Source organism: Ursus americanus, chromosome 4, assembly GCF_024610735.1.
Source record: "Ursus americanus isolate L20-20 chromosome 4, mUrsAme1.1.p, whole genome shotgun sequence".
Lineage (NCBI taxonomy): Eukaryota > Metazoa > Chordata > Mammalia > Carnivora > Ursidae > Ursus > Ursus americanus.
This window is the reverse complement of record NC_142130.1, coordinates 36,019,023-36,038,305: the sequence shown is the minus strand read 5'-3', so window position 1 is coordinate 36,038,305 and position 19,283 is coordinate 36,019,023. Positions and strand designations below refer to the sequence as shown.

At 33.1% G+C, this 19,283-nt stretch overlaps 1 protein-coding gene across 6 annotated transcripts in view; it reads right to left on the bottom strand.

Moving 5' to 3' along the window:
• Window positions 1-19,283, bottom strand: part of IQCB1 (IQ motif containing B1) — a 67,857-nt gene that overhangs the window by 44,941 nt on the left and 3,633 nt on the right. For 5 of the 6 annotated variants that reach the window (XR_006782434.2, XM_045812531.2, XM_045812528.2 and 2 more), the window contains 8 exons: window positions 17,971-18,082; window positions 17,366-17,528; window positions 15,310-15,439; window positions 11,526-11,619; window positions 8,835-8,934; window positions 4,674-4,852; window positions 2,819-2,928; window positions 2,105-2,214 (listed from right to left, as the gene is read on the bottom strand). Coding sequence is in view for 5 of the 6 variants with exons in the window: in XM_045812531.2 (XP_045668487.1) it covers window positions 2,105-2,214; window positions 2,819-2,928; window positions 4,674-4,852; window positions 8,835-8,934; window positions 11,526-11,619; window positions 15,310-15,439; window positions 17,366-17,528; window positions 17,971-18,070 (986 nt within the window). In the remaining variant the exon portion in view is untranslated. Of the gene's footprint in view, window positions 1-2,104; window positions 2,215-2,818; window positions 2,929-4,673; window positions 4,853-8,834; window positions 8,935-11,525; window positions 11,620-15,309; window positions 15,440-17,365; window positions 17,529-17,970; window positions 18,085-19,283 lie in introns of all 6 variants that reach the window. The other variant, XM_087861595.1, reaches the window with a different exon arrangement.

Sequence of the window (19,283 nt, the reverse complement as noted above, 5' to 3'; positions counted from 1 at the left end):
GGTGAAAGACCTGTACTCTGAAAACTCTAAGACATTGATGAAAGAAACTGAAGATGACACAAATAAATGAAAAGATATATTGTGCCCATGGATTGGAAGAATTAATATTGTTAAAATGTTCATACTACTCAAAGAAACCTACAGATTCAATGTAGTCTCTATGTACATTGGCGTTTTTCACAGAATTAGTACAAATGAATCCTAAAACTTGCATGGACCCACATAAGACCTTGAATAGCCAAACCAATCTTGAGAAAGAACAAAGCTGGAGGTATCACATTCCCAGATTTCAAACTACACCACAAAGCCATAGTAATCAAAACAGTATAGAACTGGCACAAAAACATATAGACCAATGGAACAGAATAGAAAGCCCAGAAATAAACCCACATATGGTCAATTATATATGACAAAGGAGGCAAAAATATATAATGATAGTCTCTCCAACAAATGGTGATGGGAAAATTGGACAACTACATGAAAATGAATAAACTGGACCACCTTCTCATACACAAAAATAAACTCCTAAATTAAAAGACCTAAATTAAAGACCTAAATGTAAGACATGAAACCATAAAACTCCTAAAACAAAACACTGGCAGTAAACTCTTGGACATCAGTCTTAGCAATACTTTTTGGATCTGTTTCCTCAGACAGGGCAACAAAAGCAAAAACGAATTACTGGGCCTATGTCAAACTTTAACATCCACAAAACAAAAAGGCAACCTACAGAATGGGGAAGATATCTGCAAATGCTATATCCAATAAGGGGTTAATATCCAAAATATATAAAGAACTCAACACCAAAAATGACCCCCAAACAATTCAATTTAAAAATGGGTAGAGAACCTGAATACACATTTTTCTAAGGAACATGTACAGATGGCCAACAGACACATAAAAAATGCTCAACATCACTAATCATCAGGGAAATGCAAATCAAAACCACAGTGAGTTATCACCTCACACCTGTCAGAACAGCTAATATAAAAAGACAAGAAATAATAAACATTGGCAAGGATGTGAAGAAAACGGAACCCTAGTACAACCGCTGGTGGGAATGTAAATTGATGTAGCCACTATGGAAAACAGAATGGAAGTTCCTAAAAAAATTAAAAATAGAAATACCTTACTACCCAGCAAATCCATTTATGTGTATTTATCCAAAGGAAATGAAAATACTAATTCAAAAAGATATATACACACCATCTTCACTCCAGCATTATCTACAATAGCCAAGATATGGAAGCAACCTAAGTGTCCATCAATAGATGGATAGAGAAGATGTGGTGTATAAATACAGTAGAATATTACTCAGCCATAAAAAAGAATGAAATCTTACCATTTGTGATAACATAGATGGACCTAGAGGGAATTATGCTAAGTGAAATTAAGTCAGAGAAAACCAAATGCCATATGATTCTACACTTACATGTAGAATCTAAAAAACAAAACAAAGGGGCACCTGGGTGGTGCAGTCAGTTAAGTGTCCGACTCTTGGTTTCGGTTCAGGTCATGATCTCAGGGTTGTGAGATTGAGCCCCCGTGTCAGGCTACGCACTCAACATGAAGTCTGCCTGACATCCCTCTCCCTCTGCCCCTCCTGCTCATACTGTCTCTTTCTCTCTCTTTCTCTTATACAAGTGGATAAATCTTAAAAAAAAAAAAAAAAAAAGTAAACTATACAAACAAATATAAAAACAGATATAAACTGGTGGTTGCCAGAGGGGAGAGGAGTAGGGGGATGGACAAAATAGGTGAAAAGAAGTACAAACTTCCAGTTATGAAATAAGTAAGTCACAAGGATGTAAAGTACAGCATAGGGAATATAGTAAAAAATACTATAATACATTTGTATGGTGACAGTTGATAACTAGACTTATCCTGAGTGATAGTCATTTCACAATGTATATAAATGTTGAATCACTGTTGTACAACTGACACCTATATAATATTCTATGTGAACTACACTTCAATTAAAAAAAGAAAAAGAGAAACGGATTAGAAAATTGGGGGGAAAACATCCTAAGTTTTTATTTCGCTATACTGTAATAAGATATAGGTGTCCTCTGAGATCATCATTCGTCTCACCAAAACTTTTTACCTGAAACTCCTCTGCAAAGTAATCACAGCAGATGGAAGCTTCTTTAATCTCTTTCTAGTTTGGAAACCCCTCCAATAAGCTTGAATCAAGCAAGCTGCTTGATGTAGTTTCTGAAATTAAAGGCCAGAATTAATTTAGAGACATCTCCATGAAAGTCTTTTTTAGAAGTTAACCTCCTAAAATATCAGGCCTGGGCAAGTATTAATCTTCATCTCTAATAAGCTGGGCAGGAGGCAACAATTTCATAGGTCCAGGAAAGGTAAGGTCTAAGAATATTAAACCTGATCTCCCAAAGGAGATACATTAGGCTCTCAGGAAATATCTAAAATGTATTCCAGATATAGTTTGATTAGCTCTGAATTCTCCTTTATTAATATCCCTTCCACCCCTTTTATAAGGATTTTATAGTTCTGCTTATTTAACACTTTACCCTCTTTGCTTGACTTCTTATGCTGCGCCTCACTTATTCAAGCATTCAAGGGGTGAAAAACTTTAACAGGCTAGGAAAAAAGGCTCTAGGGTCAAAAATTTGTTCTATAAAAACCCCTTCCCTCATCAAACTATGACTGCTCTGAATGTTGGGGGGAGATAAGTAAAGAAAGGGGAAGAGACAGCAAATAAAAGATTCAAGAGGCTACCATTCTCCAGTATTTTCAAACTAAAATGTTTATTGAGATGTTAGCAAATATGCAAAATATTTTTATAATTTATTACCTGTTCTTCTACTTCCTGATAGACCTTAGGGGTTAAAAGGGCAATGAGTTGTCCAATTTCTTGACTAAACTCTGTCCCAGGCTCATATTTATTTAGTAGATTTCTGAGTCCTGAAATGGAATAACAAAGGTACGTTTAATAATAAAATATGATTTGTAATCTAATCAGTATTAATTAGAGGTTACAAAGTTTGGTTTAGAAACAAATGAATATTACAGCAAAATTAATCAGATGATTTTTCTTTTTCCTTTTCTCAAAGACTTCTAGATTGAGGTCTTTAAGATATTTCTCTGTCCTAAGAGTTTTTGTGGGCTCACTTGTAGGATCTGATGCAAAGGCTGTCTACTCAATATCTTTAATTAAAAAAAGGTAAGTGGAATCAATGTTTTAAGTCAAAGAGTAGAAAGTTTTTTTTCTGTTTGAACATAAATATCTTAAACTGAAACATTTTTAAAAAGATGATAACATGCCGAGTAAATGCCTACACTGTGGAAGCATTTAAATAGATTATTAGTCATTCTTAAAGAAAGTTATTACTAAATAAAAATATATAGTATTATATGTAATTTGGGGCAAATCAATAGGTTACTGAGCAATTATTATAGGAAAAGTGCTACAAATACTGCATTTTTATCCCAAAATAAAACACAGTAGTAGTATAAGATATAAAGTACTATTTCTAAGCACATTGAAATGATGTATTATATTGTCTGTATTCAATATAAATAAAGTAAAATGCCCTTGGGGTGTATTATTGGGGAAGCCACCATATGGATCTGTCCATGCCTTTATACTCCCTTCAAAACTCAAGTTCTCAGCAGTACTAATGACTGTAAAATATCTTGAGGAAACTGAGTAAGGTCTATTGAGAAAAGAAAGGAAGACAAATTATTCAGGTTAAATTCCCTTATAATGAAGTCTGTTAGAAATTCACATTTCTATAGAATAAATGTAATTACAGAACTTAAAAATGTGTATGGCACAATATCAATTAGAGAGTTCTATTACTGGCACCTTCTTTCCCTCTCCATTCCAAACATAAAATAATTATAATGTTCAAAGTTAATGACTGATGCAGGGTAAGTTACTAAATAGTGCCTTCCAAATCATCAAGCATGTTTTGAAGGCCTCTGTAATAGTTTAGGTACTAAATGCATCATAATGTAATGTTCTAATCTTTAAAAATTTCCACATAATATGGCCCTGTATTAGTGAGTATACACATTTGATTTTGGAGGTGAGGAAGATTTTTTGCTTTGAGAAACAGCAGTGAAAGAGCTGAAGAGTAATTATTAATCGATGTAAGATCAAAAGGGCTGTCAATCTCTCAAGCACAGCTCTATTTTCTCCAGTAAAGTTAACCTTGTTGAGGTCACCAGTCTTTTTGGTCATTATTTTACTATACTATATGGTATACTCAATATACAACTTTTTTTTTTTTTTGGTCAGAGGGAGAAGGAGTAAGTATCCATTGTAACCTCATCAACAAAGTACCAGAAGTCATCTGTTGAGACATGAAGATAGCTTGATTACATAAAGACATTTTCCTGAATTGGTATTTGTTGTAATAGGGTTTTATCTGCAAACTTTGGTTATTGACTTTTTCAAAATATAAGAATTTTAGTGATTCCACACTTTCATAACACCACCTGATGCTCATCCCAATAAGTGCACTCCTTAATCCCCATCACTATTTAACCACTAAATTGTGTACCTGAAATTAATACTACACTGCCTGTTAACAACTGGAATTTAAATAAAAACTTTAAAAATATATAGGAATTCTGTTTTCCATAAACCATCAATAAAAATTTCTTTTTGAGAATCTCCAGAAAAGAAAGAATATATGCACTACCTTTGTAGCAGGCACTTAGTCTCAGTAAAATCAAAATTTCCTGATGGGATTCAGTCATCAGCAGTAGAAGCTTTGTAGCAGTACTTCTTACAACTGGACTAGGAGTTGATAAAAGCTTGAAAACAACTTCATCTAAAATTGAATGCAGGGTTTTTCCTTCTATTCTGAGTAAATCACCACTAATAGACAAAATACAAAGATTAAGAATGTACCATTACTGATGGATGCATAGGTGTCATAAAAAATTAAACATAAAAGTTCTAGCAACTTGATGGCTAACTGTGCCAGGATTCAAGAAGACAGCCCATTTTTTAAATATACAGCTTAGTTCCAAGAATACATCACATTAAATCAATTACTATTTACTGAATTTCTACTGTGTCTAAGGCACTATGCTAGGTAAAACAGGAATACAAAGCAGCCAAATGCTTTGAAAAACCTGTAATCAAATTGCAGAGGAAAGATAAATGTACAAAATATAAAATAGATGATTCAAAAACTTCAAAGCAACAGTAAGAGGAAAATCACAAGACGGTACGTGGTTCATTACTTAATGATGTATGAAGACAAAAATGCTATAGATATTCAATTATAATGGACTTAACACAGGAGGAATTTACCTTTCCTTTGGTATTTTCTTCATTACACTAGCAACTATCGTATTGTGTTACCGTGTGATGAAAACTTACCTGGAACTTAGAAAGAGTCAAAAGAAATCACTGAGTATCTTTTACTTACCCCCCACTAAGGAATACGTATACATTTGCTTGACTATGTATTTACCGTTGGCTAGGATATTTTGCAATTCTGTAAAGGTAGAGGTTGGCTTATAGAAAACAAGTAACAATGATTCTATCTGAGAGCAATGCAAATAGATTCTTATTCAACAATACAAATGGATTTTATCCAGTAGAAAAAGTAACTGTAAAGGTTACTCTTTATTGTTTTATAAGACATCGATCAGGTTTTTAAGCTATTAGCAAATTGATTTCTACATTTCTTTAACAAACCACTCTATAAACACCCCTCCTCAAATTCTCCTTTGAACCTACATAAACATCTTACTGATTCCTTCATTAATAACTGAGTTAAATAGAATTTTAGTTTTGACACGTTTTACCACCAATATCATGATAAGGAACATACCCATTGTGCCACAAAGTTTCCTTGTGCTTCATTGTAGTCCCCCCCTCCTTCACCTCTTTGGCAGCCTACCCCAGACAACTGATCCACTTTCTATCACTGTAAATTAGCTTACATTTTCTAGAATTTAATACAAATGGAATTATATAGTATGTATTTTTTTGCCCGACTTCTTTCACTCAGCACAATTATTTTGATATTCATCTGTATTGTCACATGTATGAATAGTTCATTCCCTTTTTTTTTTTTTTTTTTTTTTTGCTGAGTAGTAGCCTATTGTATGGATATAGCACATAGTTCATCCACCTGTAATGGACATTTGAGTCATTTCTAGTCATTGGCTATTACAGATAAAACTGCTATTAACATTTGTATACAAGTCTTTGTATGGACATATGCTTTGATTTTTCTCGAGTAAATACCTAGAAGTAGAATGGATAATATGATAGGTACACACTTGTAAGAAAATGTCAAACTACTCCCCAAAATGATTGTAGTTTTATCACTCTGACTAGCAGTGTTTGATTCCTCCATATTCTTGTCAAGACTTCGGTCAGTGTATTAAATTTTAGCCATTTAACAAGTGTATAGTGGTATCTCCCTAATGACTGTTGCTGAACATCTTTTTTGTGTGTGTTTTGTTGGGTGCTATGTATTTGTGTATTCCTAAAAATATTTTTGAGTTTTCTTCTGGTTAGAGATTTTCAAGTTCCATATACAAATCACATACAATCAATGATTTAGTAAAACTGGCATCGGATTAGTAATGCTTCTGACCAGAACTAAAATATCAGTAACATTTTGTAAAACCAAGCCACCTATTGATCTGTATCACGTTCTATAGCATCGCTGTAATGGTAGATCCTATCTGAACATTTTCAGTTTGTAGTAACTGTAAGAAACTATCACTTTGTATTACTAAAGGAAGAGAAAAAAAAAAGATCAAAGCAAAGATGCTATGATGGCACAAGTGGGATTTTCTCATCCCTTTAAAGCCAGATCAACACATAACCATTTCTACTAAACTTCCTGCCTTTGCATATACCTTACAATAAAGATTTTTAAGATAAAGGCAGTTTCAAAAACCAGAGCAGTTACTTGGAAATAATTTGCCCCATTTGGGTTCTGCTTTTATTTTGTTTGGATGGTCCAGAATAGCACTCAATCTAGTGCTAATTATCCCCCAGTACTGAGATGAAACCTTCCTGAGTACACTATTCAATGTTCCATTATTCATGATGTTTTCCGCTTTGGCTGTTGGAGTCAGGCAATATTCTTGGCTCTGTGTGAATTTCTGGTACTGTTCCTTTTCACTGTTTTGGATTATTGTTGTCTTTAATATTGGGTAGTTTCCTTACATGTATGTGCCAATCAGTACTCAACCAAATACTTAAAGGAGATTTTCTGATCTCTAGGGTTCTCTCTCTGCATATAGCTCTTTTCTTTGATGTTCTGTCTTGTGAATTCTACCTGTTTTGTTCTCCCCATACTCTCAACTTACCTCTTCAACTCAGGCTGGCTAGGATACCCCTCCCTGAGCCACAGTCTGGAACCCTCTTGATGCTATGAGTTAGAGAAATTGTTAGGTTCACCTTATTCATTCCTTTTCCTTAGGCCTCACTTCCTTTCATTAAGTCCAGTTTCCTGAAACCTATCTAATGGCAGAAGAGGAATAGTATCAGGGAGGTGGGGGAGGGTGGTAAATGTGGGGTTTCAAATACAACCAGTCCTGTTTTATTTCTTTAGAAAATAAAAACATGAAGCAAATACCAACAAAAACAAAAACAAACAAAAAACAACCTATCGTTTTGTGTTTTGTCTGTTTTGTGTTCTTAGGTAGTAGGGTAAATCCATTTCTATTATTCCATCTCAGTCACAAGTGGAAGTGAAATCTTGATGATTTTAATTCATTAGTTTTTAAGATCCATTCGTTTTAAAATCTATTTGGTACCAGTGCACAAGGCCAAGATTTTATTACTTCACTTGGATTACTGTAGTTGCTTCCTCTAATTGCCTTCTTTGTCTAGAGTTTTGTCCCCCTTAAATTCTTCCTCCACATAATAACCTGAGTGATCTACGTAAAATATTTTTATCCACTTTAAAAATATTTTAATGATCCCATTACCTACAGGATAAGATTTAATTTCCTTAACACAGCGTATAAGCTCTTTATGACTTAAGTCTGCAGAACTTGGTAGCCACCTCCACTTGTCAAACTTTAAATGTTAGGAACGATGAATTGTACCCACTTTTTATCCTCAGCATGTTGTTTCTTATCTCTGTGCATTTGCTTACATTGTTACCTCTGCCTAGAAATACTGCTTTCTCTTTTTCCTCTCTGGCTAATTTTTCAACTTTAAAGTTTCACCCCTCAGTTTTGGATAGGAGCTCCTCTAACACTTGTGCAAACTTTTATAATTTTAACTTAATATGTTATAATATAATTATGTTCATGGGTTGGTATCTTCCACTACACTGTAAGCTATTTGAAGGCAAGTTTTATATCTTAGTCAACTTTGGGAACCCAGTGACAGACATATACTTGGCACATAACAGATACTTAATAAATCCATAAGGAACTGGAAGAGTCAATTGTTACAACTGTGTATACTCTTTTTTCCATTATAACCTGGAAAAATTGCCCATTAGTTCTTTTATGCCATTCTGAAGACCTGGCATAATAGTAAACTTGCAGTTTGCTAAATAATATATGATTAAGCATTTTTTATTGTGATCTCAATATTTTTCTTCAGATATCACCATATTTTTTCTCTAAGCCTGAGATCGGTCTAAAATCTTAAGCTCTGAGATATCGATTCAACAGTAAATTTCCAGTCTTTGATGGTATTTTATATTCTTTTCTAAAAGACAATGGTAATAACAGAGCTCTTGAAGTATCATGTCCAAGTTATATGTAATTGATGACTTCAGCAAAACTGGAATAAAACTGGTAATGCTTCTGAACCAAAAGTTAAAAATTATAAATACTTTGATAAATACTTTGTAAAACCAAATCACCTGTTAATCTGTAGTATGTTCTGTAGCATAGTCATGACTGTAGATCCTATTTGAATGTTGTCAGTTTGCAGTAAGTGCAAGAAATGATCACTTTGTAGGACTAAAAGAGAAAAAAAATTAAAATTAAAAGAGCCTATGATACAATTGGGATTTATTTGTCCTTTCAAAACCAAATCAAAGCATGACCATTTCTGCTAACATTCCTGTTTTTGTATACTTTACAATAAAGATTTTAAGATGGGCAGTTTAAGTAACCATAAATAAGTCGTTCCATTTTATGAAAGATATAAATAGCATCCACAAATTCTAAGCTAAGACTCTATTGTTATTTCCCATTAAATAAGAAACGAAACATATCCTAAATTTGAATCCCTTTCTAGCAATAAATTTCAGTGAATAAAATGAAATTTCCTGTTAAGAGATAATATGAAGAATGGAAATGGTACATATGACTGTAAATAGTGGCTTACATCTTTAGACACGAATTATTTTATATAATGTACCATGTTTGCTAATATTTTGTCTTAAATAATAATGAGATTATTAGTTACAAAACAACATTTGTTTTTACTGGTTTGTAATTTTTAGGCTCTGAGCAGCCAGTTATGAAGACCTGACATTGGATGCTTCTGCAAGTTGCTTCACCTTTCAGAACACCCATTTCTTTATCTATAAAGCTAGAATAGCTTTCTCACAGACTATTGCAGAACGTCCTAGAACAGGGTAGGTTCCGGGTAAATGTCAGTTTCTATTCCCTTGTGCATTAACTGATCAGAATTTTAATTAAAGTGGGAGCAGGTGTGCAGGCAAGGCACCCTGTGAATACTATCCTAGCTTCCATGAAACTTCACTCTTCTTATTTCTCTCCTTAGAGAACACACTTGATTTCTTTCACATATTAATTACTCTTCTATTTACAGAGTCTAATATTTCAATATTTTACTAAACATCATTTTTGTAACTTCAAAAATATCAATTCCACTACCTTTAAATATTTCTATGGCTTCTTATTTTCTATTACTTCAGTAGTAAAAAAAAAATTCTTTTTTATAACTGGGATAAGTATATTATTTCATTTTTGTCTACTTAAAGATGTTTTATTAGTAACTTTTTAAACTCTGAATTCACTGAACTCATGCAGTATGTACTATATATATGTTTATCTTCTTTTCTATATTGGAAAAAGTTATGCTAAAACAATTTATTAAACAGTCATTCCATTTTATTTTTACAATGTTTGTTTTATATTATTAAATAACTTATTTTTGGAGCCCCTATTCTGTTTTACAAATGTATTTGTTTTAATGGGTGTCAAATAACTATTTGGTCCCCAAAACAAAAACTGATACTTTTGCCCATTTAAACTTTTTATAACGAACTCTTCAAACTTACACAAGAGAGAATAATATCATGACTCTGAATGTACCATTCAATCTTAACAGTGATCAACTTACGGCCAATCATGTCACCTAGCCCATTCACTTCTAGCCCCCCCCCATTTTCTTTTGAAGCAAATCCAAGATATCAAATTATTTTATCCACAAGTATTTCAATTTATACTCCCAAAAGATATGAATTATTAAAAAATAAAACATATTATCTAACCTATATATGATTCTTTAATTTTATCAAATATTCAGTCAGTGCTCCAATTCCCAAATGTTTTGCAGATTTTTAAGTTTGTTTGAATCAAGATCCAAATAAGATCCACCCATTGCACATATTATACATTGTAATTAGTTATCTTTCAAATTTCTTTTAATCTATGGATTCCTCCTTTTTTCCCCTCTTACATTTGTTGACAAAACTATGTCAATTGTCCTGTGAGCTTCCCACAAGCTAGTTTTGGTAATTGCATTCGTGGGGTATAATTTAATGTTTCTCTGACCTTCTATAAATTGGTAATTGGAGATGGGGCATCAAAATGATTCAGGTTTGAATTTTTGACATCTACATTTCATATGTGATCATGACCTGAGCTCAAGGCAGACTCTTAACCAAATATATTTGGTTAAGAGTCTGCCTTGAGCTCAGGTCATGATCTTAGGGTCCTGGGATCAAGCCCTGCGTCAGGATCCCTGCTCAGTGGGGAACCTGCTTCTCCCTCTCCCTCTGCCCCTTCACCCTCTCTTGTGCACACATTCTCTCTCTCTCTCAAATAAATAAAATCTTTAAAAAAAAACTAATGCATATTTATATTTCTCAATGTAAGTGTAGAAATATCCTGTAACTTTCAAGTTCAGGAAAAATATCAATATATAGAAGCTTACTCTTACATGAATAGTTAGGCTATGAATTAAGTCATATCTATTCTGTACATAGGGATTTCTCTCACAGTAAATCTAAAATACAGGTGCAATCTTTGGCACTTTGAAAAATTTTCTCCCTAAACTAAATTGTTAAAATTATCATTAATCCTTATCTAGGATTTGCTAAAATAGAAAAAGCTAAGAAGAAAATTATATGTAAGCAATTTTCTCCTTAATATTCACATTGTCAATGTTGGCTATTTAAAGCCGAAATGTCCAAATGGGCTTTTATTTTTTGTGTGTGGGATTGTTTCAGTGTAGTTTCATTTAACTGTGGTTATCCGTATAGTTAATGATATATTTATTTTTAGAAAAAAAAAATCAAGTTGTTAGCAGGTACCTTACAATAATTATCAGTTATCTTAAAAATCTTTTCTCTTACCATTTTGGATGAGTTGAACATGGCCTCCCAAGAGCCAGAAGAGAGAATCAGTCACAATTTGGAAAGAGTGAAGTAATTCATCTTTTTCTTCACCCTTAATACACACACACAAACCAAATTTACTTTTCTGCAATTGCTTTATTTAAAAAAGAAGGGAAACTTCTCTCTGGGGAGTCAGAGGACCTGGTTCCTGGATCTTACTTAGCTATTCATGATCTTGTAGCCTTTAGTTTCTTAATTTATAAAATTTGTGTTACAGGCTAGTCCCACCTACTCTACTTACTAGAGAAATGGTTGTTATCCAGAGGTCAAATGAGACAACATAAATAGTTTAAGAACTACAAGTTGATATACTAGGATTTCTCAACACTAGCTATGCATCAAAATCACCATGGAGGTTTTTGTTGTTGTTGTTGTTTCGTTTAAGCTAGTTTATTTTTTAAATTTTTTTTATTTTTTAATAATATTTTTTATTATATTATGTTAGTCACCATAGAGTACACCCCTAGTTTTTGATGTAAAGTTCCATGATTCATTACTTGCATATAACACCCAGTGCACTATGCAATACGTGCCCTCCTTAACACCCATCACCAGTTTGTTTGTTTTTTAAATATACCCATGTACAGGCTTTAACCCACATACTGAATTTGAATCTCCAAAGTCAAAGTATGGACATCTGTATTTTTATAAAGTTAGGTGGGTGATTTGGTTATGCAGCCAGGGTTGAAAATCATTGCTCCGTGCAAACGTGTCAGCATGTAAAGCATTATTATTAGTGCATTTCAGTTACAACTTCTAATCTATGACTCCATGAGAGCAGGGACCATGTTATTTAGCTCTCCACTATATACTCAGTGTCTAAGACAGTTCTGACATAATAAGTGTTCAATCAGTATTTATTCAACAAATAAATAACAATTTTTTTCTTCTACTCCCTTTCTGGAAAGTAGAGTGAGAAATTATTCTGGATTAGAGTATGTGTCACAGTGGCAAATAAGAAGCAGATTTTGTTCACAATTATGTCACTTATTGGCCATGTGACTTCAGTGGAAAGTTGATAAAGGCCACCAGTTTTATCCATTTCTTAAATGTTTGTACTCTAGCACAAAAGTAATGATGACAACAGCAAAAACATTATGACTACAATGATTATTCTTCATAATCATAAAAATATTTTCTTCCTATTATTTTAGCACAGGATTAGGTAGGTGCTTAAACAGACACATGCTAACTTAAATACAACAATAAAAAAACCCAGAAAACAAAAAAGAAAGAAGTGTCACATTAGATCAAGAATTCCTTTAGTCCAGGAAAGTGCCTTTGCCAGTTTCACCAAAAGACACAGCAGAAAGAGCATGGTTGTCATGTCTTCACTGTTGTCAATCTCAAAGGATAGTGCTGGACTCCTAGACTTCCTATCTTCCTTAAAAACACATTAGATAATGACACCCATAAACTCATGGCTTCTGAGACTGGCTAAGAAAATTTACCCTTAAATCACTTCAAAATTTTTGGACAGGTATTTTTCTTATGGATAAATGTAAGAATGTATATATATACATACGTACACATGTATGCATATATATGTATGTGTATACTTTAACCAGATTACAGTTTAGGCCTGATCATCCTATGTATGTCCCATCATGTGATCTACTATCTTTATGCTAGCTAACTAAAAAAAATTTTTGATTGGTAAACACCTAGGTAGATAAAACTATTAAGTTCAGTTTTCTTGTAATCTTCAACCCTATTTTAATTTTGCCCTGTGGTAAAGTGACCTCTTTTTCTGTAACTGGTTTACTCCCTTTGATGTATTACTAAAAAATTTTTTAGTCTCTATACAAATACCATAATAAAGAACAGGCAGATATTATTAAAGGACTATATAAATGAAAAGAATGTAATTACTATTGCCCTTAATATTAAAAAAAGTACTCTGAAGAAAATATAAAGCTGTCTTAATGGTCTGAGCTATTCATGAGATAGAAATCATTTTACAAAGGAGGAAACTGAGGTACAGTGAAATCAAGTGATTTGCCTAAGAACCCAGAGTTAGTTTGTGGCACAGCCAGGAAAAGAAATCAAGTCGAATACAAATTCCCATAGTTCATGTCACTTTAATTAACTTGAATTAATTAAACCTAGAAATATGCAAAATTTATTTAACACTAACATCCCTCAAAATGCCAATGGAGATACTGGAAGAATTTGTGACCTATTACATAGAAAGCCTACACTCTACTGCTAAGTTTAATTCCCTGCCAACAATACTTCTTATACTCAAATTACTATCTTATCCATATTGTATGTCTCATTCCATTGCACTCATAATTTTTTAATTTGTTGTTTTTTTGAATTAAAGATATATCTATCTTAGGTTTTCTATAAGAAATATCTGAAGGTCTTGTCTACTTTATTAGCCTAGGCATTAAGTACAAGACTGTGTCTATTCCTTACATACTTAGAGCATCTCAAGTGGAATTTAATACCCCATAATGTCTTAGTTATTTCTCTTCATAATTCACAAAAGTTGTGAATCTGCTCAACCTTTAATATAGCAGCAGGACCAAATGTATACATAGCCAAGAACTACTACAAGATAAAGGAATTTCAGCCTTGTAAACTTATGATTCCTATAGGCTACAAGCAAATTTATTTGACATTCACAGAACATTATTCCACACAACAAATGCAGAGTTCACATTCAAGTATACAGGCAGTCCTTGCTTTTTGCATGGTACCATGTTAAATGAAACTTGTGCATATTAAAATTTGTGATATGCATGAGTTTCAGTTAAGATGGCACTGTGCAAAGGAAAGACAGCTTGTAATGAAACGTACACCAAGATAAAAGGGCCATAAAACAAGTCAGAAAAAATTTCAAAGGATTGAAATGATACAGAGTATGTTATCTGACCACAAGAGAATTAAGGTTGAAATTGGTAACAATAAAACAAGAAAATTCACTCATATGTGGAATTTAAGAAACAAAACAAACCAGCATAGGGGAAAAAAGAGAGGCAAACCAAGAAACAGACTCTAACTATAGAGAACAAACTGATGGTTACCAGAGGGGAGGAGGATGGGTGATGGGTTAAATAGGTGATGGGGATTAGGGAATGCACTTGTGATGAGCACCAGGTGTTGTATGGAAGTGTGGAATCACTAAATTGTACACCTGAAACGAACATTACACTGCATGTTAACTGGCTGTAATTTAAATAAAAACTTTTTTAAAATTCTCAAATATTTGGAAATTAAGCAACATACTTCTAAGTAACTCATAGGTTTAAATTTTTAAAAAAGGACAGTACATATAGCATCTAGCATAATCCACCCAAGAAATGCTTGTTGGATTGAACAAGCCCTATGTTTGGGTTGAAATATTTCAACTGCAGAAGATCTGAAAGATCAAATAGAAAGTTCACTTTTATTGTTCTTTGCCACTGAAGCTATTAGAAAAGTGCTCGGCCACAGAACAATACTTTACTCTTAATTTAAGTGGAAGGTATGTTTTAGGAAGATGCTATAGAAATAAATGTCTATGGGTGCTGCTCAAAGTTAAGAAGCAAGGCAGATCCTTCAAAAAGTCATACGGTATGCTTCGGCCAGCACTTCAAAATTTCACACCTAGAGATTATTTTTGGTTGTAATTTTAAAAATGTTTGAATCCCACTACTCTAATTGTGCTTTCAGCCAAATACTGCACATATGAAAAATAATGTGGAGCATCTTCTCAAGAATTTTGGCTACTAAAACACTAAATAAACACATATACCTTAGCTGCATTGATGAAACATGTTTGCAATCGCCTCCCCAAAACCAGAAAATTTTCTGCAGCTGATGGGAGTAATTCATTGTAAAATTCCTCTGCGTCTTCTCCTGGCTCCAAGCCCACACAGCAATGGCTGAAATAAGAGCACAAGTCTGTGACTCAGTTTGTGTTAATTATGAATTTCAATTGAATGCTAGAGCTTCTATAGACAACATTGTGCCTTAATGAGAATTTTTAGTTATCTCTTTTGTTGCCAAGCCAAAAAACAACTTCTGCTGGAAAATTAGCATTACAACTTTCTAGAAAAGTAAGTAGTGTGGACTTTGCCTGTACTTAGAGCTAGGACTCGTATGTCCTAAAAACCTACTTGTCAACCTTTCAGGAAACAAAATACACTTGACTCACAACAAAGAGAAATGAGGCAAGTTTTCAGTGAACAAGCTACAAACACTTTAAAAGCAATACAGTATCTTGGGAGGCTAATTCATGAAAAACATTTGTGCTAACTGATAACTTTTAGACCTCTGATAGCTGAAAAATAACCAGGGTAGGATTAGTCTACAAAAGACAGATTAAGAAATCAAACACTCTAATACCAATTCTACTCTCCAACAGATCTATTTTCTTAAGGTTTGCAAAATATCTGACTACATATTCCTTATTGCAGAGGAGTAAACAGTAAAAACCTAGCTCTATTAGGAACATTTTGTAATTTACATTAAAGGAGAGAAAGTCATTTTAGAGAAAAGAATCCTCTTGAAACTGCACATAAAAGTCACTCCCCAGATATAAAATAGGTATATTCAAACCCCTCGATAATAAAAAGTATTTGTGTAGACTAATACTAATAAGTCCCCAACCCAAGAATGGTCTCTAATTAGTAAACATTGCTGTCAGACACTTTTTAACATAATGTAAGACACTGATAAGCAATAGTGACAATGCACGAGTATGCTAAAAACTTAACTGGCGAATGATCAATGTACTTTTTTTTTGCACATCAGTCCTAAAGTTAATGGACAAATGCTTACATATATTAGTTTCTCTTTTTATTTTGGTTCCTAAAGTTATTTAAGAGTGTCTATTTTGATTGTGAACATTAATAAATAAAAATTATATTTTTTTGTACATTCACAAACATGGGGATTTCTTAAGACTTGGATTCTACCCCAGAGAGCCTTACTCAATCAATATTTTCATGAACCAATGTATCTAATCAAAACAAAGGCTTTATTTACTTAAGGAAATGATCTTGAAAATTAAAGTATAAAAAAGAACATTATGTGCATTTGTTAATTGTTTTTTCTAACTATACACCTTCAATCTGGCCTTTATGTAGTAACAAATTAGGAATAGCAGTTTTGAAAGGTAAGATCAATTAGTACTGCATACTTTTAGCTACTTAATTAGGAAGTAGCTTAGGCACTGAGAATAACTGGTTTACTTATTTATTTTTTTGCCTCTTTTAAAAATAAACGATTTTGATCTTTTCTCTCAACTTCTAGCATGGCAGTAGGTCAGTACATGCTTCTTCTAAATTTTATTTACAGAATTTGGGTTACCTAATGAAATACACAATTGAGATAACTAAATCAATACAACATGGAACAACTAGTTTCTACATCTGTTCTCCTGTAGTACTTTGCTTATATCTTTCATTTCACACCTATTTCATTCAGCCTTGTAGGATAAAGTCACATGACTGTCATCTCATCTCTACTGTAAGTTTTTCCAGCATAGAGCCAGTGCCTTAGTATCTTCATTTCTTCATATATTCTTTAGTCAATAAAGAGTCTGTTAGGTATGTAGACTGAGTGGTGAGCCGAAGACATGATCATCATCTTCATAGGACTTATGCTGCAAAATTTTAGACAGTGAAATACTCACAAGTATAGTTACAAACAATAATATATAGTATGAAGGAAAAGTACAGCCATAACCTACCACACAGAAGATTGCCAGTGCTTATAAACCAGATGAATAAAAAGAAGCAAATGTTATAAATAAGAATCTACTACTACATCCCTCAAGAACAAGTGGACTTATTGCTTCATTTTACCTTAATATCTGTGTAAGCTGGGAAATTGTACTCCAACCTCCCTGGATTCGAGAACAATCTTGACTGAGCACCAAAAGGCAATACTGAATGAGGTCATAACAATATATATCTTGTTTGATTTTCTTCAACTCTGAGCTTCCTAAAGGTGTGTTGTTTATTATTTCTAAGGCAAAAGGAAATAAGATATACTTATTTTTGCTCAATAAATCCAAGAGCTTTTGCATTTTTACAGTTTGAATAATAACTAAAAATACTTTTAAAAAGAAAAAAGAATCACTGCTTTATCACAATGTTAAAATTTCTCTGAGCAAATTAGATACAAATGCCAAAACTATACTCATGATGGAATTATTTTATTACTTAAACAATGTTAGCCAATCACAAAAAGATTCTCTTACTTTTTTTTTTTTTTTTTAAGATTTATGTATTTATTTGGTGGAGGGGAGCAGAGGGAGACAGAAAAAAAGAGTCTTAAGCAGACTCTGTGCTGAATGCAGAGCCCAATGCAGGGCTTAATCTCACGACCTTGACATCACTACCTAAGTCGAAACCAAGAGTCAGATGCTCAAGTGACTGTACACCCAGGTGCCCCAAGATTTTCTTACCTTTTAACTTCAACAGTATAACAGGGACATTCTGCTCAGGACTTTTTGCAACTTCAGCAGCTAGAGATAAGATCCTTGGGTCTGTACCTATTGGCTTCATTTCTTACATTACCTATATTTTAACAGAATCAGAAAGATAAAGGTCAAACAGTCCTAAAATATTTGCTCCCTAAATAATGTTTGCAAAAGTTTCAATATAAATAAAACTTTAGCTTTGCTTGCTTTGAGAAGTGAAGGGTTGATTTTTTTCAATTTCTTCCTTATAGCAGACTCTGGTTTTTCTAACTAGAATACCTCTAAAAGAGCTAGAGACTCCTCTACTTTACTGTGACAGCTACAGCACATATTATTTATTGTGTAGTAAGAGTCAGGAATAATGCTAGGTGCTCCACATTCACTCTTTCTAATCTGCACAATAATCCTGGGATAGAAATTACTTTATCATAAAAGAGACACTGAGTGCAAAAAAGAGCTAACATAGGCCTGAGACAAGATTGGCCCCTGGCTGGTGCCTAGGAACTTGGATTTCAGAAGGGTTTCCACCATTCCCTAATAAGAGTGGTTCACTGCCTAAAGTGTTTGTGAAAATAATGTGGCTTATGCAGAATGTCTGTTTTCCTTCCAGAAGTTTGAAATTCTGATACTTGGTAGAGGATACCTACATAACCATCTTTCAATAAAGACCTTTGTCACTGACTCTCTGGTGAGCTTCTCTGGTAGACAACACTTCAAAATGTCAGAATTCCATTACAGGAAGAATTAAGTGTGTCCTATATGAATCCACTAGGAGAAGATTCTTGGAAGTTTGCACCTATTTTCCTCAGGATTTTGCCCCATTTGCCTTTTCTCTTTGTTGATTTTGCTTTGTATCCTTTTGCTGTAATAAATCACAGCCACGAATATGACTATATCCTAGGAACTGTGAGCCTTCCCAGTGAATCACTGAACCTGAGGGATCCCGAACACACAACTCAGAAATGAAATGTAATTATAAGACAACAAAAGCTTGTTTATAAATAGCATAGTAAACAAAATTGATTATCTTAAAATTAAATAAAAAATTAAAAATAGAATTAATTAAAAAAACTTTATAAAAAATTTTAAGGCATTCAAAGCTCAAAGATATCATTATTTAATAAAAAGTACAATCTTTACTTATAATAAATATTTAAGTTAAGTATTTATTATGAACTAAGCACAGTGCTAAATGCTTTTATATACATCATCTTATTTAATCCTCACAATAGGAGTATGAAGTAGAGCCTGTAATCATCTCATTTTACAGATAAGAAAAATAAAGCTTGAAAAAGAAA